The 22,768-nt window shown below is 42.1% G+C and overlaps 1 protein-coding gene across 1 annotated transcript; it reads left to right on the forward strand.

The window, feature by feature from the left end:
* The first annotated feature begins 4,613 nt into the window (after positions 1–4,613).
* On the forward strand, positions 4,614–5,552 carry LOC101549303 (olfactory receptor 7D4-like). Its single transcript, XM_004615032.2, has one exon. It carries the CDS (start codon positions 4,617–4,619, stop codon positions 5,550–5,552), a length of 936 nt encoding a protein of 311 aa, XP_004615089.1. The 5' UTR covers positions 4,614–4,616.
* Positions 5,553–22,768: the final 17,216 nt, after the last annotated feature.

Below are 22,768 nucleotides of genomic sequence, written 5' to 3' on the forward strand. Positions count from 1 at the left end.
GTAACGTCTTTATTCATCCCTGTCGCATGCTAGTGTAGCCTGATGGTGTATTGGGGGCTCTTTCAGGATCAGGGGAATGAGGACCATTGTTGTTACTGTTTTTTGCATATTGAGTATGCCACGGGTAGCTTGCCAGGCTCTGCTGCCCTTTAGAGGTACCATAATCAATAAAAAGAGATTTTGGGGCTCTCTACTTTTGTCACAGGTCTGAGAGAACCTGGGTCCTCCATGACATAAATTGGTTTTGCGTTCCTTGTCTCAGCACCTCCGACTAAATGAATGTTCACACGACAGGGTTGCCTTCATTCTTTTTTACTAATGGTCATTCTCATTGGTGTGAAATAGATTGTTGCATTTTATTTGCATTTCCCTATTCATCACCGACTTTTCATATGCCTATTGGCTATAAGTATTTATTCCTTGAGGATGTGACTATTGAACTCTTCAGCACATTAAAAAAACTATTGTTTCTGTAATATGGATATAATCATCTTTTAATTTATATTTTTGATATATCAAGGCAGCATTCAGTGCCAAAACCAAAGTGCTCATGACCTTCCATTACTGTCCTTATATCATCTTTGATCTATTTCCTTTTTTAAAAATAATCTTACTTATCTATCTATTTATTTATTTATTTTGCTTTTTGGGGTGACCCAGCGATGCTCAGGTGTTGCTCCTGGCTCCGCACTCAGGAATTACTCCTGGCAGTACTTGAGGTTCCATATGGGATGCTGAGGATCGAACCCAGGCCAGTTACGTGCAAGGCAAACGCCCTACTCTCTGTACTATCATGCATTGTCATGCATTTTTTGGTTAGTTCTTGAGTTTTGTAAGAGCTTTGTATATAATAGCTATTAACTCTTATCAGATATTGGATGTTCAAATATTACATCTTGTTTAAAACCAATTGGGTTGGCACCTCCGACCCTTATTCAGCAGGGGCTAGTCACAGAGAATGAGACCAACACATAAGGAGAGAAATATACACAAAGACTGTCCAAATTTTAGGTCATCTGGGCAGTCATCAGTGGTCTCACAGTCTATTGATTTAATATAATATCGCTTTCCCATCATTCCCTGGGGCTCCCAACAGATGAACCATTATTCACAGAGACACTAAGGAAAATTAGTAAGCACGTCAATATTCAATAGGTCCATGAAGATCAGAAGCTGAGGTATTTTACTTAGCTATCAGAAGGCACCTTTAAAAGAGAAAGTCTTGACTGTTTCTTAGTCTATTTTTGTTCATGGAGTCCCTACATCTAGAAGACTCTATACAGTCTTATTCTGTGTTTGGCTGGCATAATTTTTGAGCCAGCATGTATTTTCTCACCATTCTATTCTTTCCTGATACATTCTTCTTTCCTGGGTGCATTTTTGCTACCCCTTTGCATTACCTAAACTATCTTACCTAGGGGCATAGCTCACCCTTGTGTCCCATCACTGCAAGCTCCTACCTCTCTGTTCGTTGGTTCTGAATGGTGGCAGTCGCCATGCTGCCGCAAAGGGGAAAAGGCCAAGGGACAGAAACCCTTCCCCTCCCGGGGCTGCACGGGGCCGTGGATTAGTTCATAGTGTAGGAGCATATCTGCCAGCAGCCGCTTACACCATGATCTTGCATCAGTTCTATCTTGTGTCTATTTCTGACACCCCACAAACATCTGTCCCTCCCAGCTTGGTCACCTCAGTCTTGTGGTCAAAAGTCAGTCATCTGACATTGCTTCCACCTATGTTTTGTTTCTTAATGTACCACAAATGAGTGAACTCCTCAGTATTGGTCTTTCTCTCCTGACTTATTTCACCTAACAAGACAACCTCTAGTTTTTTCTGTATTGAAGCTAAAGGCAAGATTAAATCTCAAATCCTCCCTTTCGATGACAGTGTCCATTGTGTAAAGTGACCATGTGTCCTACGTTTTATCTAACATCTGACAGTAGGGTTGTTTTGATACCTTGGCTATTGCATTTAGCTCTGAAGTGAACATAGGGAGGGCTATGTCTTTTTAAAGTTGTTGTGTTTCTGGTAGAGGCCAAGACATGAAATCACTGGGAAATACAGGAAGCTGTACTTTCACTTTTTGAGAAATCTTCATACTATTTTCTAGAGGCTGAACAAGGAAAATTCCTTTTAATAGTGAATGAGGGTTCAGTTTTCATTGTATTCCTGCCAACACTGATTATTTCCAGGCTTTTGATATAGGTCATATTCATTTCTCTGGAGTGGTATTACTGTGTCATTTTGATCACAATTCCCTGATAATAAACAACTGTGAACATTTTTTTGATGTCTACTGGCCATCCATGTTAAGTTTTCCAGAACCTTTTCTGCTGAGTTTTGTGAGTGCTTTATGTATCTGAGATATCAGTCTTTTATTGGATATTTTGTACTAGTCTCTCAATTAAGAGATTAATTGAGTATCTTTTAATTTTAGCTCATGTTTCTCCTACTGGTGATTTTTTAAAATTTATTTATTTTTAATTAGTGAATCACCATGAGGGTACAGTTACAGATTTATACATTTTTGTGCTCATGTTTCCCCCATACAAAGTTTGATAACCCATCCCTTCATCAGTGCCCATTCTCCACCACCGGTACACCCAACATCCCTCCTACCCTCTCCAATCCCATCTCCCCCCACCCCACCCTGCCACTGTGGCAGGGCATTTCCTTTTGTACTCTCTCTCATTAGGTGTTGTGGTTCGCAATAGAGGTGTTGAGTGGCCACTGTGTTCAGTCTCTAGACCACATTCAGCCCGCATCACCCTTCCCCCGCATGGCCTCCAACTGCATTATACTTGGTGATCCCTTCTCTGAGTTGCCCTCTCCCCAGAATGTGAGGCCAGCTTCCAAGCCATGGAGTCAGCCTCCTGGTACTTATTTCTACTGTTCTTCTGGTGATTTATTTTTAACTTTGATGTCATCTCATGTTGAAAACCCTCATATTTTAAAATTAAGAATGTAGTTATTCGGGGGCTGGAGCAATAGCACAGCGGGTAGGGCGATTTCCTTGCATGCGGCCAACCTGGGTTCGATTCCCAGCATCCCATATGGTCCCCTGAGCACCGCCAGGGGTGATTCCTGAGTGCAGAGCCAGGAGTAATCCCTGTGCATAGCCGGGTGTGACCCAAAAAGCAAAAAAAAAAAAGTAGTTATTCAAATAAAAAAAATCAGAGAAATTATCAGGAAATAGTTTAACTGCCTTGAATTATTTAAGAAGTAACTGCAAAGAAGAAAATGGATTAAAATGATAAAAAGAAATACGAGAATTAGAGACGGTGAGTAGGAGATGAAGACATTATATTTAAATAAGGAAATCTGAGTACATATATATTTAAAATAGAAATAGGTTAACAATCGACTAAGTCAATAGCTATCTTCAGAAAAATAAAAATCAGGTAAATCATATCATGGCCAGGGAGATAGCTCAAAGGAGATGAGCAGATGCTCGGTGTAAAAAGTCACAAAGGCGGCATTCGGGAGGGGGAGATGCAATGATGCGTCGTGTTGTTCTGTTGTCCGAGGGCACTAGGGGCAGCTCTCTCTCGCATGCACCGCTTGCGTTCGGTGCTCTCAAGCCGCTGTGTAAGGACCGGATCGGGATGGCTCCTCCTTGTGCTTCTGTGTGTGCCGCTGTGCTCTCTTCTGTCTGTCTCTCTGTCTGTCTCTGTCTCTGTAGTTTCTCCTCTGGTTTCTTCCGACCTCTCTCTGTCTCTGCTTCTGTGTCTTCTTCTGCCTGTGTTGTCTGCTTCACTTCTGTGTCTTCCCTTGTATCTTCTGTGTTTTCTCTTGTGTCGTCCTCTTCTTCTGTCTCCCGTCAGTGCCCCCATCTTCTCCTTCAGTCTCAGTTTATATAGCAAATTACATAGGGTGGTGACACAAAGGTGGGCTGAACATTAACAAATCAACAAAGAAGGGTGAGACCATTAACAAAGTGTCATCTAGGGAGATTACTAGGAGATCCACTTAAGGGTGGGGTCCAAACAAGGGTGTGTCAGGGTGTGAGTTAGTAATCTGCTTAAATAGTTATAGTAAATTTACTTCTAATATTTCTAGCAATGTCATTCTGTATGAGCACAGTAAGAGATATATCAGACTTAAAGTTTGGTTCTACCTGAGGACATTCCAGACCATAGTTCTCAGGCCAGATTAATCTTCCTAACCCCAGCAGAGTCCTAGTCTCATAGTTATTTTTGGATCATGACAGCATTTGTCTATGACCATGCTCTCAACTTATAGTTGAGTATTGTGGCGCTTTGGCTTGGCCCATTTATATGCCACGGTAGCTCACAGCTTGCCATGGGTCCAATCCGTCCCTTGTCGGGACCCTGCCTTTGGGGTACTAGGAACTAAGGGCAACAGAGTTGAAAAAGCAGTTGCCAGGGAGTAAATATTATTGGAGTCAATTGGCTCCCAAGTTACAAAGCATAACATTAACTGTCTTCCTGTGTCCATACAGACAGGACATTTCTTTAAGGTAAACTAAGTTCCCTGCGGCAAGGCTAAAAGGACAAACCCCATGTTATCCTACAGCTTGGCATGTGGGGGTCCCAGGATAGTTGCCCAGCACCACCTTCATGATTATTTTCATCTTCCCTGGCAGATTCATAAGCTTCATGGAGTCGGCAAACCATACAAAAGCACAATTCCTCCTTCTGGGACTCTCTGAGGATCCAAACATGCAGCCCCTCCTCTTTGGCGTGTTCCTGTCCATGTACCTGGTCACCGTGCTGGGGAACCTGCTCATCATCCTGGCCAGCATCTCTGACCCTCACCTCCACACACCCATGTACTTCTTCCTGTCCAACCTGTCCTTCACTGACATCTGCTTCACCTCCACCACCGTCCCCAAGATGCTGGTGAACATCCAGACGCAGACCAAAGCCATGTCCTACCTTGGCTGCCTGACGCAGGTCTACTTTTTCATGATATTTGTAGGAGTGGACAATTTCCTCCTGAGTGTGATGGCCTATGACCGCTTTGTGGCCATCTGCCACCCCCTGCACTACACGGTCATCATGAACCCCCGCCTCTGTGTCTATCTGGTTCTTATGTGCTGGCTGGTCAACTTTTGGGTTGCCCTGTTTCATATCCTCCTGATGGCACGGCTGACTTTCTGCGTGGGCACTGAGATTCCACACTTCTTTTGTGAACTGGCTCAGATGATCAAGCTAGCCTGCTCGGACACCTTCATAGACCACGCTGCCTTGTATGTGTCCACTGCCCTGTTGGGTGTGATTCCTGTCAGCGGCATCCTCTACTCCTACTCTCAGATCGTCTCCTCCCTAATGCGCATGCCCTCCAGGAAGGGCAAGTCCAAGGCTTTCTCCACCTGCGGCTCTCACCTCTGCGTGGTCACCTTGTTTTATGGCACCGGTCTGGGTGTGTATCTCATTTCTGCGGCCACTCATGCTTCTGAGAAAAATTCTATTGCCTCGGTGATGTACACGGTGGTGACCCCCATGCTGAACCCCTTTATCTACAGCCTGAGGAACAAGGATGTCAAAGGGGCGCTGGGCAGGCTCCTCGGCCGAGCAATTTCTTATCAGTGATGGGTTCCAGGACTCATCACTAAGGAACATTGTGACCTCCAAGGCAGATTAAATGAAGAATTTGAAAGTCCTGGGTCATTTTCTCGCCAAAACAGTCTTCATTTCTTCTATGCTGGGGTCCTGGAAGTCATTGGATTGATTAGTTTTGTATTTTTCACATCGACATCTGCAATTCTATTCCCCTTGTTCATCTCTATTTGAATCCCCTCAAGACTTGTCTTTGGTAACTTGGCTCATACTCTCTTCTGGGATTTCAGCATGAGATTTATTTATTTGTTTGTTTTGGTCATACTTGGCAATGCTCAGGGGTTACTTCTGAGTCTGCACTTAGCAATAACTTCTGGCACTGCTTGGGGACCATATGGAATGCTGGGGATGGAACCCAGGTCGGCTGCATGCAAGGCAATCACCTTACTTGCTATAATAGCTCCTGCCTTTCCGCACCCCTCCCCCACAGAATGCAATTTAAAGTCTTCCTATCAAGTGATGACATTCCTCTCCCAAATGCCAAGTTCAATGATGATGCACCTCAACAAATTTTAAATCTTCTATATCTCACCAGAATAAGTGATAAAGGATGGACATTCCACCATCATCACAAGACAGGAAGACAGGAAGACCAGGCTTGCTGCTCAAGTGTATGCATGCATGCCCATGTCTTTCCTCAAAATCTTCCTTGAGACATTTACACTATTGTACTTTTCCAGAAAAAGAGAGGGAGAGAGAGAAAGAGAGACTGAGCCAGAGTTTGAGCCCACATGCCAACACTGTGGTATCTTCTTTTTACAACAACCTTAGTGTGGCTTTAAACCTTAAGGTAGGAAGGTCCATTTGAAACTTGTTCAGATGATTGTTAGTTTTAAACTGCAAATATAAATTCTAACATGTTGCTTAAGTCTTCATAATCTTTCCTTCTATTCTTTTATCTTTATCATATTTTTACTTATCACTGAATCACTGTGAGGTGTGAGAGCTTCCTAACCACGCCTAAATGCTCAGGGACAGTACTCTGAGATAGTCACCCAATTTGGATCAAGGCTTGACCAGTAATGTGGCCCTCCCTGGGACCTCACTGGGGGGACCATCAGGGCTACCTGGCAGTGCTCAGGGATTGCTTGGGGATAACACCTGGCACTCTATGGGGCTGGGGATAGAACTGGGGGTAGCTGTTCACAAAACAAGAAACTGTTTTTTGGTAATTGAACCACCGTGAGATACAGTTACAAAGCTTCCATGTTTGAGCTTCAGTTATACATTGATCAAACACCCACCCTCCACCAGTGCACATTTTCCACCACCAGTGCCCCCAGTTTCCACTCCCCATGCCTCCACCCATCTCTATTTCCCTCTTACTCTCTCTCTACTTTTGGGTATTATGGTTTGCGATATAGATACTGAGAGGGCATCATGTTTGGTCTTTTATCTACTTTTACCACACGTCTCCCATCCTGAGCGATCCCTCTAACCATCACTGACTTAGCGATCCCTTCTCTATCCTAGGTACCTTCTCCTCCAGCTCATGAGGCAGGCTGCCAAACATGAAGCAATCTGCCTGGCCCTTGTCTCTACTGTCCTTGGGTGTTATTCTCCTATTATGTTATTTTATATTCCACAAATGAGTGCAGTCATTCTGTGTCTGTCCCTCTCTGTCTGACTCATTTCACCTAGCATGATACTCTCCATGTTCATCCACTTATACCCAAATTTCATGACTTAATCTTTCCTAATAGCTGCACAGTATTCCATTGTGTAGATATACCAAAGTTTCCTTAACCGGTCCTTTGTTCTTATGCACTCAGGTTATTTCCAGATTCTGTAAGTCAAAGAAACTTAACCATTGGACTATCTCTTGAGCTCAAGACTCAAATTTTAATAATTGTTGAGTTGGCTAAGAGAAATAGAAATACTATTTTCTCTTCATGGAAATAGAAATTGGCAAGTCTTTAATTTATTGGGGGGATCATCAAGAAATAAAAACTGCCCCTACAAGATGTGTCAATTCCTCTTCTGGATATTAACGCCAAGAGAACAAAGACACGAATTTAGAGAGTTAGATAACGCACGGCTCTGCTCGCCATTTGGGATGGCTCTACCGAGACCCTCACAGACTTCCCTGAGGCTGTTGACCTCTCTTACCTCACGGGAAGTGCAGTCTGGCCACCTACCCCTGGGGCAGCAGCTTCTGAAGACTTCTCATCAGGTCTTACACGTGCAGTCCTTTCAGTGAACTAACCACGACAAGCAGATGCTCTCCCTCTGCATAAACAGAGGCTCACTGCTTCTCGGTTTCAGATCTGAATTCCAGACTTGAGGAAAAGAGGACCAAGGTCCCCGTGAGCCAACGGAACGCTGTGCCTCTGCAAGGAACAAGGCAATCCTGCAATTTGCTACAACTTGGATGGAACTGGAAGATATCCTGTGATGTGGAGTTAGCCAGAAGAAGAAAGACAAATGCAGGATAATTTTGCTTATAGAATATAACCAGTTTAGTGATAGCACAGCGGGTAGGATGTTTTCCTTGCATGTGTCCAATCTGGGCTCGATATCTCTGAGAGCCCGGCAAGCTACCGAGAGTATCCTGCCTCCATGGCAAAGCCTGACAAGCTACCCATGGCGTATTCTATATGCCAAAAACAGTAACAACAAGTCTCACAATGGAGAGGTGACTGGTGCTTGCTGGAACCGCACGACAGTGCTACAGCGCTACAGTAACTACAGCTACTACAATCACTGTAGTTTAGATCTTATGATTTGAGTATTGTTGAGTCTGTGCTTTGGAAAATGACTGTATACTCCCTCACATCACCAGTGTAACTGAAGCCCTTGACCCGTGTTACCCCATTACTTCTCTTCCTCATCTTCCTTTCTCCCTTGAGTTTTCCCTTCTCTGTCCTCCTGCCTATATCCCGGGGTAAGAGTAATGTAGGACTCCCCCTTTGCTATATTACATTTCCTCATGCAGTAAATCAATTTTATTTTCTGAAGTTATTAACTTATTGGAATAACATTAATGTTCAGAACTATAAACGTTTCTGTGCTTTAGGAGGGGCCGTTTTATCACACCATACCTACCACCAAGGTACCAACTACCCTCCTACACCGCCCAAAGGTCTTTCTCTTCTCTTTAGGCAAACTCAGTCATGTTGTCAGAACCCATGTGTTTATTCTGCTGAATATGATTTATAATATCCAAGATTTGGAAACAGCCCAAGTGTCCAACAATGGGATGAGTGGACAAAGAAATTGTAGAGATGTCTGTACACAATGGATTATTACTCATCTCTGAGAAAAGATGAAATCTTGCCATTTTCTGCAACTGATGAAGTGGAAGGGCGTCATGCTATGGACCAGAAGAAAAAAAGGACACATTGCACACAGATGCTCTCTCTCATAGGCAGGGGGGAAGGAAACAAAGGCAGGCCTTAGATAATCCCCAGCAGGATTAACTATGGCCAATAGAATTGTAAGTGAGGGAAACAAAGCAGAGAAATGGCTTTGGAAACAGGGTGGCGGGACCTGGAACTTGAGCGACGGGTACAGATGGACACTGTTGTACTGGAATCGTGATGAGGTGAACCAAAGTTAGCAGAAAAGCAGGGGGCTGTCCAAAGACAACTGAAAATCAGGGCAAGGTACCCCAAGGACAGGATGTCCTGGACGCATCCTGAACTCATACCATATACTGATTTTTTTCATTTCCCAGAAAGAGGCAAGTTTATACCCCAATTAACAGGTCAAAGCTAAGCTCAGAACATCTGGATTCCGTACTGCAGAACTGCTTGTTTGCTTTAGCTAATGAGAGAGTGGATTGAAAAAGCCAAGCCAACGATCCAGACTGTGATCAGGCAAGGTGAAAAACCTTGCCTGGATTTATATTTAGGGCTGGTCAGTATGCTGGAGCCTCCACCTCAGGCTGAGCAGCCCCGCAAGGTCATAAGGGCTCTCTTCGATTAGGCAAAAAAAGGTTGCTTGAGACTTCACGTAAAATTCTTACTGCATAATGCAAGGACCATAATGCACATTGGTCAAGGCATCCACAATAAAAGTACAGCCAGCTGGGGCTGGTGAGATAGTGCAGTGGGGAAGGCATTTGCCTTGCATGTGACCAGCCTTAGTTCGATCACGGCATCCCATAGGGTTCCCCCAAGCACCTCCAAGAGTAATTCCTGAGTGCAGAACCAGGACTATCACTGGTCTGGTCCAAAAACAAACAAATAAACAAACAAAATCCCTAAATTAACTCCCAAGTGATGGACATGATTATCTGACCATGTCCAAAAGTGGAGGGGGTTAGTACAGGAACACGGGATCATCAACATTAACCCAAGTGGAGCCAACCACCTTAGAATAATCATTTTTTAAAGGCATGTCCATAAACTCTGTTAGGCAGATATGAGAATTTTGTGTGAGTCAGTGAAATGTTGGACGGCAACGGTTTGTCTTCAGAGAAGTCTCATGTTGGAAGGCAGGGTAAAGCCCTAATCACATGAATTGAAAGTTAGGTTTTCTAGGGTGGAAAGATACAGGACTTGAGATACTTGCCTTGCATGAGTCCAATGAGCCCGATTCTGATTTGATTCCTTGCACCACACATGGTCTCCCAACACAGGTAAGTATGTCCCAAACCACTGCCCAAATTAAGGCGGTAGGCTTCTGGCTGTAATCCTTGAAATGTAATGGCGGCTTCAATTTTCAGAAGAGAACCAAGAATGACATTTGTTTTTTTGCCACAATGATTTCAGTGACCATTCTAGAAGAGTGACCAGTATTGGACTTTATCATATTTATTTATTTATTTGTTTGTTTGTTGTTTATTTATTTGCAATTTGGGCCACACCTGGCTATGCACAGGGATTACTCCGGACTCTGCACTCAGGAACCACTCCTGGAGGTGCTCAGGGGACCATATGGGATGCTGGGAATCGAATCCAGGTCGGTAACGTGCAAGGCAAATGCCCTACGCACTGTGCTATAGCTCCAGCCCCCCATCACTTTTATTGACTCACCAGTGATGTGATTCTTTTTTGGCAGGGAGGGGGCACAACTGGCAATGTTCAGGGGTTACTCCTGACTACGTTTAGAAATTACTCCTGGTGGTGCTTGGGAGACCCTCTGTGGTGCCGGGAATCGAACCTGGGTCGGCAACATGCAGGGCGAACATCCTGCGAGCTCTGTATCTTTTCAACCCCACCAGATATGTGATCATTAAAAGTATTCCTAATTATTTCAACAATGGTTAATGATAACTAGTCAGGAAATGGGAAGAAAAACAGCATCAGGGACACAGATTTGACAACTGGGAGTGGAGTTGTCAAGAACAGTTTGAATATTCAGAGGAAATGTTTTTAATTGGGAGTTTTGAGAATTCACCTCTTGGAGTCCCTAATGATCAACACTCCATATCTCCCTCCTTTGCTCCCAGATAACTGACCTACAGACAAGACAAATAACATGCCTGTCCCACTGGTGCTGTTACTTGTCTTTTTTACCCCAGCACAAGCGGGCTTTTCTGCACTTCAAAAGTCCTCTTGCCATCCATCATTTCATCCCCAGGTGTTCGCCTGAAAGATGAAAGATGAGTATAGGTTGGAGTCCAAACCTAAGATTTCCAGGAACTCCAGGAGGTGAGTGGTCATAGGGAATAATCTCCAATCATTGTCGGTGCTCAGCCTGCAAGAGAACTGCACAAGGTAGATTCTAGGAAATGATGATGGTACTCTCAGAAAATGCTTATCTGATATTGAACTTTGTTTTCTCTTTCCCACTTCAGTACAGTCTGATGTTGCTTAATAGTTTGAGGAAGCTGCTATTTTTATTTTTTACTTTGTTGAGGTGATATTGTGGATAACAATGTAATTTCTGTGTAAACATAATAATTTGACATCTGTAACTATAGCAGAGTCACAGCCAAATGTAATTTTCCCTCCATAGTCACACTACCACGCCCTGTACTTATGAATCATTTAAGGAAATAACCTTTCTTCCATCACGTGCTAGTCATGTTCTTGTAACAGTGCACCTTTTGTTGTAACTTCTTACTTTTTTAAAGCACCTTTTATTTAAGAAAAATTCTATCTTCTGTTCAATTGTGGTATCCTTTTTAGTGTGCATCTATTATGTGTATTTAGTATCCATGATGTATTAATATTTCTTAATTGGATCATCATAAACTACAGTTATGAAGTTATTCATGATTGAGTTTCAGGCATGCAAGGTTCCAACACCCATCCCTTCACCAGCTTCCACTTCTCTCCACCAATGTCCCTAGTTTTCCTCCCAGCCCCTGGCCTAACTCTATGTTAGACACTGATTTTGTCCTTTTGTCCTGCCCCACCTTTTAGGCATAGACAGTATAAATAATATTCAGCTATGGTACATTCCTTAACCAGTAAGAAGACTTCAACTCAGCAGATAAGTAGTCCTTCATGTTGAGTTTATTTTAATTTTTTGAGGTTCTGTTTTAAGCTCCATGTTTTGATGTCATGCAGCATTGTAAAACGGCTGCATAAGAATTTTTTTAAAAAAATTTATTCTTTTATTGAATCACCATATGGAAAGTTACAAAGCTTTCAGGTTTAAGTCCCAGTTATACAATGCTCGAACACCCATCCCTTCACCGGTGCACATATTCCACCACCAAGAATCACAGTATAGCTTCCCTCCACCCACTCACCTCCCCAGCCCCCCACCCCGCATGTGTAACTGGTAAAATTCACTTTACTTTCACTTTACTTTGATTACATTCAATATTTCAACAAAAAAACTCACTAATATTGTTTGGAGTTTCTCCCCCCTAATGTCGGACCTGCTGAAAAGGAAGCATTTGATAATTTGTTTTTCATTGCTGAAAATAAAGAGATATGAGGTCAAGCGGCCGTACTAGCAGCCGCACAGTTTGGGATTTCTGTATTTTAGTATTTTAGTAACTAAGTCCAGAGAAATATCTGCCAGAATTTGCATCATTTCAAGTTTGTACCTCTCAGCTACTTTATATTCCACATATGGTGCAATCTTTCTTTTTTTTAATTAATAGTTTATTTTTAATTAGTGAGTCAACGTGAGGGTACAGTTACAGATTTATACATTTTTGTGCTCATGTTTCCCCCATACAAAGTTTGATAACCCATCCCTTAACCAGTGCCCATTCTCCACCACCCGTAAACCCAACATCCCTCCCCCCCTCCCCGTCCCATCTTCCCCCACCCCACACTGCCACTATGGCAGGGTATTCCCTTTTCTTCTCTCTCTCTGATTAGGTGTTGTGGTTTGCAATAAAGGTTTGAGTGGCCATTGTGTTCAGTCTCTAGACTATATTCGGCCCGCATCATCCTTCCCCCACATGACCTCCAACCACATTTTACTTGGTGTTCCCTTCTCTGAGTTGCCCAGAATGAGAGACCAGCCTCCAAGCCATGGAGACAACCTCCTGGTACTTATTTCTACTATTCTTAGGTGTTAGTCTTATAGTCTATTATTCTATATTCCACAGATGAGTGCAATCTTTCTATGTCTGTCCCTTTCTTTCTGATTAATTTCACTCAACATGAACACTCTCCATGTTGATCCACTTATATACAAATTTCATGACTTCATGTTTCTGCATAGAAAAGTTTAACTATGGTCAAAAAATTTATAAAAGGCAGGTGGTACAAATACATTGCTTTTCACTTTATTATTTCCCCCTGAATTTGGTATGTAGTAACCCTATTTTTTCTTAGTCACTTTCAGGAATCATATAATTGTGAGAAGTCAATAGGTGTTGTATATTACCTGTCGTTTATTTTTCTCAATTGCATGTTTATGGCAGTTTTCTATCAGATTGCTCAGTATTCCTCATGAGCATTTCTTGCTTAATATAATTTTAGAGTTATTTATTACTGATGTAACATCGATGGAGTAGTGATAATGCTTGTGATTTGGATATGATGTGATTTCTTCTTCTCTCTAAGCTTTTCCTGCTGAATATATGTTTAGTATTTTATTTTTGGTGTAACATGGCTGGAATAGTGACAGTGGCGAAGAAGCTATTTCTTCACCAACAACATGTCAAAAACACTTCATCACTGTCCCTATGTCACTTCTAGTCTTCCCTGTCCCTCCCTGTCCCTCCTGTCCTTCACTTCATACCCTCACCTCTGCACACAGAACTTCAGGATTTCTCTGCACCCCACCCACACCCTCACTGACCTCTGTCCATTCCCTTGATGTATTTCTCTATATCCTACTTATAAGTGAGATCACCTGCATTTGACCTTCTCCCTCTAGCTTCTCTGGAAACACTCTCATTCCACTCAAGTTGCAGTGAAGAGCAAGATTGCATCTATCCTCATAGCTGAAAAGTTTTCCATTGTTCATAGAGATGATTTCTTCATCCACTCATCTGTTGTTGGGCGTTTGGATCAATTCCAGCTCTTGGCTATTGTAAACAGTGCTGAAATGAACTTAGGTGTAATTATACCATTTCAAATTTAATGATTTTAAGTTCTTGGGATAGATGCTAAGAAGGCAATCCCTGAGTCATTTGGGGATTCTAATGTTTAATGGTCTGAGAAGACTCCAGACTGTTTTCCAGAGAGGCTGAAACAGAATGAAATTTTCATCAGCAGTGAAAGAGGATTCCTTTTTCATCCTCACCAGTGGTTGATGAATAGCCTCCATTCATTTTTCTACTGGTCATCATTATCATTGGTGTGTGAAACAGATAGTTGTCATTTTATTTGCATTTTCCTATTCAGCACTGATATTTCATATGTCTCTTGGGTATAGGTATTTCTTCCTTGAGGATTTGACTATTGAGCTCCTCACCACGTTTTTTTAAAAAGCTATTATTGTTTTTGTAATATGGTTATAATTGATTTTAGTTTGTATTTTTGATATATGAAGGCACCATACAGTGCCAACCCCACAGTGCTCATGACCTTCCATTACTGTCCTTGTATCATCTTTGAACTAAGTTCATTTTTTTATTTTTAAATACATCTTCTTTATTTATTTATTTTGCTTTTGGGATCACATAGTGGAACCCAGGGGTTGCTCCTGGCGCTGCACTCAGGATTTACTATTGGCATTGCTTTGGGGACCCTCTGGGATGCCCGGGATCGAACCCGGGTTGGCCACCTGCAAGGCAAATGCCCCACCTGCTGTGCTATTACTCTGTATCTGATAGGATTTTCATGTATTTTTTAAAAGTTAGTTCTTGAGTTTTGTAAGGGCTTTGTATATAATAGCTACTACCCCTTATCAGATGTGGGATGCTCAAGTGTTACATCTTGGCTAAAAGCCAGTTGAGTGGCACCTTTGGCCCCTATTTAGCAGGTGCTAGTCACAGAGAATGAGACAAACACATAAGGAGACAAATATACACAAGGACTGTCCAAACTTCAGGTCACCCAGGCAGTCATCAGTGTTCTCACAATCTATTGATTCAATATAATATCGCTTTCCTATCACTCCACTGGGACTCCCAACAGATGAACCATTGTTCCAGAGACACTAAGGCCAATTAGTAACCACAACAATATTCAATAGGCCCATGAAGATCAGAGGCTGGGGTATTTTACTTAGCTATCAGAAGGAACCCTTAAAATAGAAAGTCTTGACTTTTTCTTAGTCTACTTTTGTTCATGGAGTCACTACATCTAGAAGACACTGAATAACATATTCTGTGCTTGGCTGGCATAGTTTTTGAGCCAGCATGTATTTTCTCACCATTCTACTCTTTCCTGATATGTTCTTCTTTTCTTGGTGCATTTTTGCTACCGCTTTGCATTACCTAAACTATCTTACTCAGGGGCATAGCTCACCCTTGGAGTTTTTGGTTAATGGGGGTGAATTCCCACATGGCTGGTTCAAGAAGGTGTTCTTTGATTTCAGTCATAGTTTTGCTTTACTTGTATTCTTCAGGTAGAGAACCACGGAGGTAGTTCTAGAATTGCAGGTAAGCTGTGCAATATGCACAAGTTGTTGAAGTAATCACACCAGACAGAATGACACTCACCCACTCATTTAATTCACTTGTCATCTTATAGAATGTGTCTGCTGCTTTGATTGGAAGGGGTGAGGTCTCAGGAGCTGAGACAGATTAAATTCTCAAGATCACATACAGTTGTGACCCAAAAGTTTATTTCAGGAAATCTGACTCATGATCCTTGCTCCTAGCACCTAGATTTACATTGGACTTTGGAAGTGTTTAGGGTAAAATCGCTGTCCTGTGGGATTAGAATAACAAGAATAGTATTATTTGTTGTGATTGAGTTCCTGCTATAACTGAAGAAATTTTAACCTAACAAGGAAGGTAATAACAGTTACCCCATTTTCAGGAAGAAAATTAAAAAGGCACATGAAAGAGGGCGGATGAGGGAAAGTTTCAGAGAGGAAGACAAGGTCCTAGAGTTAAGGTTATTTGGAATGAAAGCTTTTCGTTATTTATTTTTATTGTATTACCGTGAGAACAGTTACAAGGCTTTCAGGTTTAAGTCTCAGTCATAGAATGATCAAACACCCATCCCTTCACAAGTGCACATGTTCCACCACCAAAGACCCTGGTATATCCCCCTGTCCCACCCCCCACCCTGCCTGTGTGGCAGATGATTATCACTTTATTCTCTCTTTTGTTTGATTGCATTCAATTTTTGACAGAAAACTTACTATTATTATTTGGAATTTTCCCCTAATAATCAGACCTGCTGAAAAGTCATCATTTGATAATTTGTTATCTATTGTTGTTAATAAAGAATATATGAGTTCGGATTTCTGGTATTTCAGTAATTAAGTCCAGAGTGATTTCTGCCAGAAGCCGCTGGGTTCTGAAGTTGATTTGTTTGCCTCTGGGATCATGGCCATTCAGGAGTAGAGGAGTCATTTGTAGGCGGCTGCCGGTGTCTCGTCTGGGTGGAGAGCAGCACTGGTACTGCCACCCCATCCTGAGGTTTCCAATGTGCCCATCACTGCAAACTCCTACCTCCGTCCAATGGGTTCTGAATGATGGTGGTTGCCATGCTGATGTTCCCAGAAGGAAAGGCCGAGGGACAGAAACCTTTCTGCTCCTGGGGCGGCATGAGGCCATAGTTTAGTTCACAGTCTAGAGGCATTTCTGCAAGAAGTCACTGAACTTGATTTGTGTGCCTGTTGTGCTCTCTCTGTAGTTTGGGGCATTATATTTTGCTTGGATATTCAACACCACCATTCAAGCCTGCCTTCTAGGAGCAGATGCTAGGTCATCTATTTTCCATTGCTCACTTTGTATATCAAGAGAAATAGTCCGGGCCCCCACATACCGGAGCCATGTTTGTAAAAGCTCAGTGTTGCCGGATTCCATCTGGTGAAGGTGGGGAGAGTGCACCTCCTCCATCTGGGGCACCCTGGTATTATTGGCTTGGTTTGGGGCCCAGAGCATTCTCGGTGTTGTGTTTCCTGCAAGCCAGGATTCTTCACTGCTGTGTGCTGCTTTTGGTTCTTTTTAATTGTTGATTAGGTTGTATGGTTAGTGAAGTATTAGCCTTTACCCTTCAGGAGTGCAAATTTTTCACTTGCACTGCTACCAAATTGGGAAGACTCTACACCCTGATATTGTGTCACTTCTATCTTGTGTCTCTTCTTCTTACACCCTACAAACATCCGTCCCTGCCCAGCTTGTCCAACTCAGTCTTGTGGTCAAAAGTCAGCCATCTGACACTGCCTCCACCTATGTTTTATTTCTTTTTTTTAATTAATAGTTTATTTTTAATTAGTGAGTCAACGTGAGGGTACAGTTACAGATTTATACATTTTTGTGCTCATGTTTCTCCCTTACAAAGTTTGATAACCCATCCCTTCACCAGTGCCCATTCTCCACCACCAGTAAACCCAACATCCCTCCCCCCCTCCCCAGTCCCGTCTCCCCCCACCCCACACTGCCACTATGGCAGGGTATTCCCTTTTGTTCTCTCTCTCTCTGATTAGGTGTTGTGGTTTGCAATAAAGGTGTTGAGTGGCCATTGTGTTGTCTCTAGTCTATATTCGGCCAGCATCATCTTTCCCCCACATGACCAACAACCACATTTTAATTGGTGTTCCCTTCTCTGAGTTGCCCAGAATGAGAGAACAGCCTCCAAGCCATGGTGACAACCTCCTGGTACTTATTGCTACTATTCTTAGGTGTTAGTCTTATAGTCTATTATTCTATATTCCACAGATGAGTGCAATCTTTCTATGTCTGTCTCTGTCTTTCTGACTCATTTCACTTAGCATGATACTTTCCATGTTGATCCACTTATATGCAAACGTCATGACCTCATTTTTTCTAACAGCTGCATAGTATTCCATTGTATAGATGTACCAGAGTTTCTTCAACCAGTCATCTGTTCTAGGGCACTCGGGTTTTTTCCAGATTCTGGCTATTGTAAACAGTGCTGCGATGAACATATAAGTGCAGATGTCATTTCGACTATACTTTTTGGCTTTTCTGGGTTATATTCCCAGCAGTGGTATTGCTGGGTGAAATGGAAGCTCAACCTCTAGTTTTTTGAGAATCGTCCATATTGTTTTCCAAAATGGCTGAACTAGCCAACATTCCCACCAGCAGTGTAGAAGGGTCCCTTTCTCCCCACATCCTCTCCAACAGCGGTTGCTTTTGTTCTTTTGGATGTGTGCTAGCCTCTGTGGTGTGAGGTGGTATCTCATGGTTGTTTTGATCTGCATCTCTCTGATGATTAGTGATGTAGAGCACTTTTTCATGTGCCTTTTGGCCATTCGTATCTCTTCCTTGGTAAAGTTTCTGTTCATTTCTTCGCCCCATTTTTTGATGGGGTTGGATGTTTTCTTCTTGTAGAGTTCAACCAGTGCTTTATATACCCTTGATATCAACCCCTTATCTGATGGGTATTGTGTAAATATCCTTTCCCATTCTGTAGATAGTCTTTGTATTCTGGTCGCTGTATCTTTTGCGGTGCAGAAGCTTTTTAGTTTAATGTAGTCCCATTTGTTGATCTCTGTTTTTACTAGATTGCTTAGTTCCGTGTCATCTTTGAAAATACCTTTATCATCAATATCCTGGAGGGTTTTGCCTACCGTGTCTTCAATGTACCTTATGGTTTGTGGTCTGATGTTGAGGTCTTTAATCCATTTTGATCTGACTTTTGTGCATGGTGTCAGATCGAGTTCTAAGCCCATTTTTTTTGCATGTGGTTGTCCAGTTGTGCCAGCACCATTTGTTAAAGAGACTTTCCTTGCTCCACTTCACATCTCTTGCACCTTTATCAAAGATTAGATGATCATACATTTGAGGTTGTGTGTGGGGATATTCCACCCTGTTCCATTGGTCTACAGTTCTGCTTTTGTTCCAGTACCATGCTGTTTTAATTGTTACCGCTTTGTAGTAGAGTTTAAGGTTGGGGAGGGTGATGCCTCCCATCATCTTTTTCCCAAGAATTGTTTTAGCTATCCGTGGGCGTTTATTGTTCCATATAAATTTCAGGATTGCTTGCTCCGTTTCTTTGAAGAATGCCATGGGTATCCCTATAGGGATTGCGTTAAATCTGTATAATGCTTTTGGGAGTATTGCCATTTTGACAATGTTTATTCTCCCTATCCAGGAGCAGGGGATATTTTTCTATTTCCTCATGTCCTCTTTTATTTCATGAAGTAGCGTTTTATAGTTTTCTTTGTAGAGGTCCTTTACTTCTTTAGTTAAGCTGATTCCAAGGTATTTGATTTTCTGGGGCACAATTGTGAACAGGATTGCTTTTTTCATGTCCCTTTCCTCTGTCTCATTGTTTGCATATAGGAAGGCCATGGATTTTTGGGTATTGATTTTATAGCCTGCGACTTTACTGTATAGGTCAATTGTTTCTAAGAGTTTCTTACTAGAGCTTTTAGGTTTCTCTAGGTATAGTATCATATCGTCTGCGAATAGTGAGAGCTTGATTTCTTCCTTTCCAATCTGAATCCCCTTACTATCTTTTTCTTGCCTGATGGCTACTGCTAATACTTCCAGTACTATATTAAAGAGAAGTGGTGAGAGTGGACATCCTTGTCTTGTCCCCGATCTTAGAGGAAAAGCCCTTAGTTTTTCTCCATTGATGATAATGCTTGCCATAAGTTCATGGTAGATGGCTTTGACTATCTTGAGAAAAGTTCCTCCAAAACCCATTTTGGTGAGAGTTTTTATCAGGAATGGGTGCTGGATCTTGTCAAATGCTTTTTCTGCATCTATGGATATGATCATATGGTTTTTATCTTTACTTTTGTTGATGTGATGGATTATGCTGATTGATTTCCGAATGTTAAACCAAACTTGCATCCCTGGGATGAATCCCACTTGGTCATGGTGTATGATCTTTTTGATGAGTTGTTGGATTCTATTTGCTAGTATTTTGTTGAGAATCTTCGCATCGGTATTCATCAAGGATATTGGTCTATAGTTTTCTTTGTTAGTGGTGTCTTTGTTTGCTTTTGGTATAGGGAGATATGTGCCTCGTAGAAACTGTTCGGAAGGGTTCCTGTCTTTTCGATTTCCTGGAAAAGCTTGAGGAGAACTGGCAACAAGTCTTCTTTGAATGTTTGGAAGAATTCGCCAGTGAATCCATCTGGACCTGGGCTTTTGTTTTTGGGGAGACTCTTGATTACCGTTTCGATTTCCTTGATATTTATGGGCCTATTCAGGTATTTCACGTCTTCTTGGCTCATTCTTGGGAGATTGTAGGAGTCAAGGAATTCATCCATTTCTTTTAGGTTCTCTTGTTTCGTGGCATACAGACTTTCAAAGTAGTCTCTGATGATCCTTTGAATCTCCTTGGTTTCTGTTGTGATGTCCCCCTTTTCATTTCTGATTCGGTTTATTAGGGTTTTCTCTCTTTCTTTCTTTCTTTGTGAGTCTTGCTAGCGGTTTATCAATCTTAGTTATTTTCTCGAAGAACCAGCTCTTTGTTTCATTGATCTTATGGATTGTTTTTCGGGTTTCCATATCGTTAATTTCTGCTCTAAGTTTTATTATTTCTTTCCTTCGATCTGGTTTGGGTTCCTTTTGCTGGTCCTCTTCTAAGATCTTGAGCTGCGAAGTCAAACTATCTATATAGGCCCTTTCTTCCTTTCTGAGGAAGGCTTGCAGAGCTATAAATTTTCCCCTTAACACAGCTTTAGCTGCGTCCCATAGGTTCTGGTAGCTTGTGTCTTCATTCTCATTTGTTTCGAGGTATCTCTTAATTTCTTTCTTGATTTCCTCCATGACCCACTCATTGTTCAATAGTGAGTTGTTTAATTTCCAAGTGTTTGATTTGGTTCTTCGCGTCTATGCATGATTAACTTCCATCTTCAGTGCATCATGGTCTGAAAAGATAGTTGATACAATTTCTATCTTCCCAATTCTGTTAAGGTATAACTTGTGGCCCAGAACATGGTCTATTTTCGAAAATGTTCCGTGTGCACTGGAAAAGAATGTGTATTCTTTCTTTTTGGGGTGTATAGCCCTGTATAGGTCTATTAGCCCTGTCTCCTCCATTTCATCCTTCAGGGCCATCGTTTCCTTGCTGAGTGTTGTTCTTGTCGATCTATCCAGAGGTGATAAGGCAGTGTTGAAATCTCCAACTACTATCGTGGTGCTAGTTATGTCCTCCTTAAATTCTGTTAGGAGTTCTTTTAAGTATTTAGCTGGTCGTTCATTAGGTGCGTATACATTTAGGAGTGTGATTTCTCCCTGTTGTACATATACCTTGATGAATATAAAATGACCTTTGCTTTCCCTTCTGATCTTTTTCAGCCTGAAATCAATGCTATCGGATACTAGTATGGCCACCCCCGCTTTTTTTTTGAGGGGGCTGTTTGCTTGCAGGATTGTTTTCCATCCTTTGATTTTTAGTCTGTGTTTGTTCCGGCTATTCAGACGTGTTTCTTGTAGGCAGCAGAAAGTTGGGTTTAGTTTCCGAATCCATTTTGCCACTCTGTGCCTCTTGATTGGTGCATTTAGCCCGTTAACATTAAGAGAAATTATTGTCATGGGATTTTGTGCCATTTTTCTGTAGGGCTTGTTGTTCTTATAGGTCTTTTTCCTTGTCTTATAGTAGCCCTTTGAGTCCTTCTTTTAAATTTGGTCTTGAGTCTATGAAGTTCCTGAGCTGTTGCTTGTCCATGAAATAATGTATGGTTCCTTCAAGTTTAACTGAGAGTTTAGCCGGGTAGAGTATTCTTGGTGAGGCATTCATTTCATGAAGTTTTTTCACTATATCCCACCATTGTCTTCGGGCTTGGAGGGTTTCTTCTGATAGGTCTGCTGTGAATCTAAGGGGTGCGCCTTTGTATATGATCTCCTTCTTTGATCTTGCTACTTGCAGTATTGTGTCTCTATCCACGGCATCCATCATTCTGACTATGATATGCCTTGGGGATTTTCTATTTGGGTCCCTTTTAGCTGGCACCCTTCGGACTCCTTGTATCTGGATGTCCGCATTCTCTAGCTCTGGGAATTTTTTAGCAATGATGTCTTTAATGGTGTTTTTTTCATTGGGATTGCTTCCGTGTGGTTCCGGCACTCCCATGATTCTTATGTTGTTTCTCCTGAGGTCGTCCCCTAGGACTCTAACTCGCTCTAGAGCCATTTTGAGGTCTTTTGCCATTATTTGCTGTTGTCTATATGCTTTGTGCAGCTCATCTTCAAGCTCACTGATTCTGTCTTCGGCTGTAGTCATTCTACTATTGAGGGCTCCTACGGAGTTTTTCATTTCATCTACTGATCTTTTAGTTGTGTGACTTCTGTTCGTAGCTTTGAAATTTCTGCTCTCATTTCTTCCTGGATTATCTTGGTGGGGCGTTCCAACGCTGCATCCATATCCTCCCTTAATTTATTGGATGTTCGTTCCATAGTTGTGTTGAGTTCGTGAACCATCCTCACAATTTCCTCTCTGAATTCTCTATCTGAGAGGAGGGTGTATTTCTGGGAGGTCGCTGCTGAGGTTAGTGAGATATTTTCTTGGCTCTCTCCTAGTGGTGGGGATTTTCTCAGTTTCTTCATGGTGTTATGGGCTTTACTATCTGGAGCTCTCGTTAGCTTGGGAGGAACCTCGACTGAAGATTTTTGGCTATGCTCTTTTGACAAAGTACTTTTCTGTGCAAGTTGATGTATTCATTGACAGTTTTTGTGAAGTTAGGATAGGCTAGGTTAGTTGAATATTAACATATAGTAACTAAGATGATGAGGGAGTTCTTCGGAGGAATGGGTTCAATCAATTGTGGCCAAAGGACAATGC

This window comes from Sorex araneus, chromosome 2 (assembly GCF_027595985.1).
Source record: "Sorex araneus isolate mSorAra2 chromosome 2, mSorAra2.pri, whole genome shotgun sequence".
Lineage (NCBI taxonomy): Eukaryota > Metazoa > Chordata > Mammalia > Eulipotyphla > Soricidae > Sorex > Sorex araneus.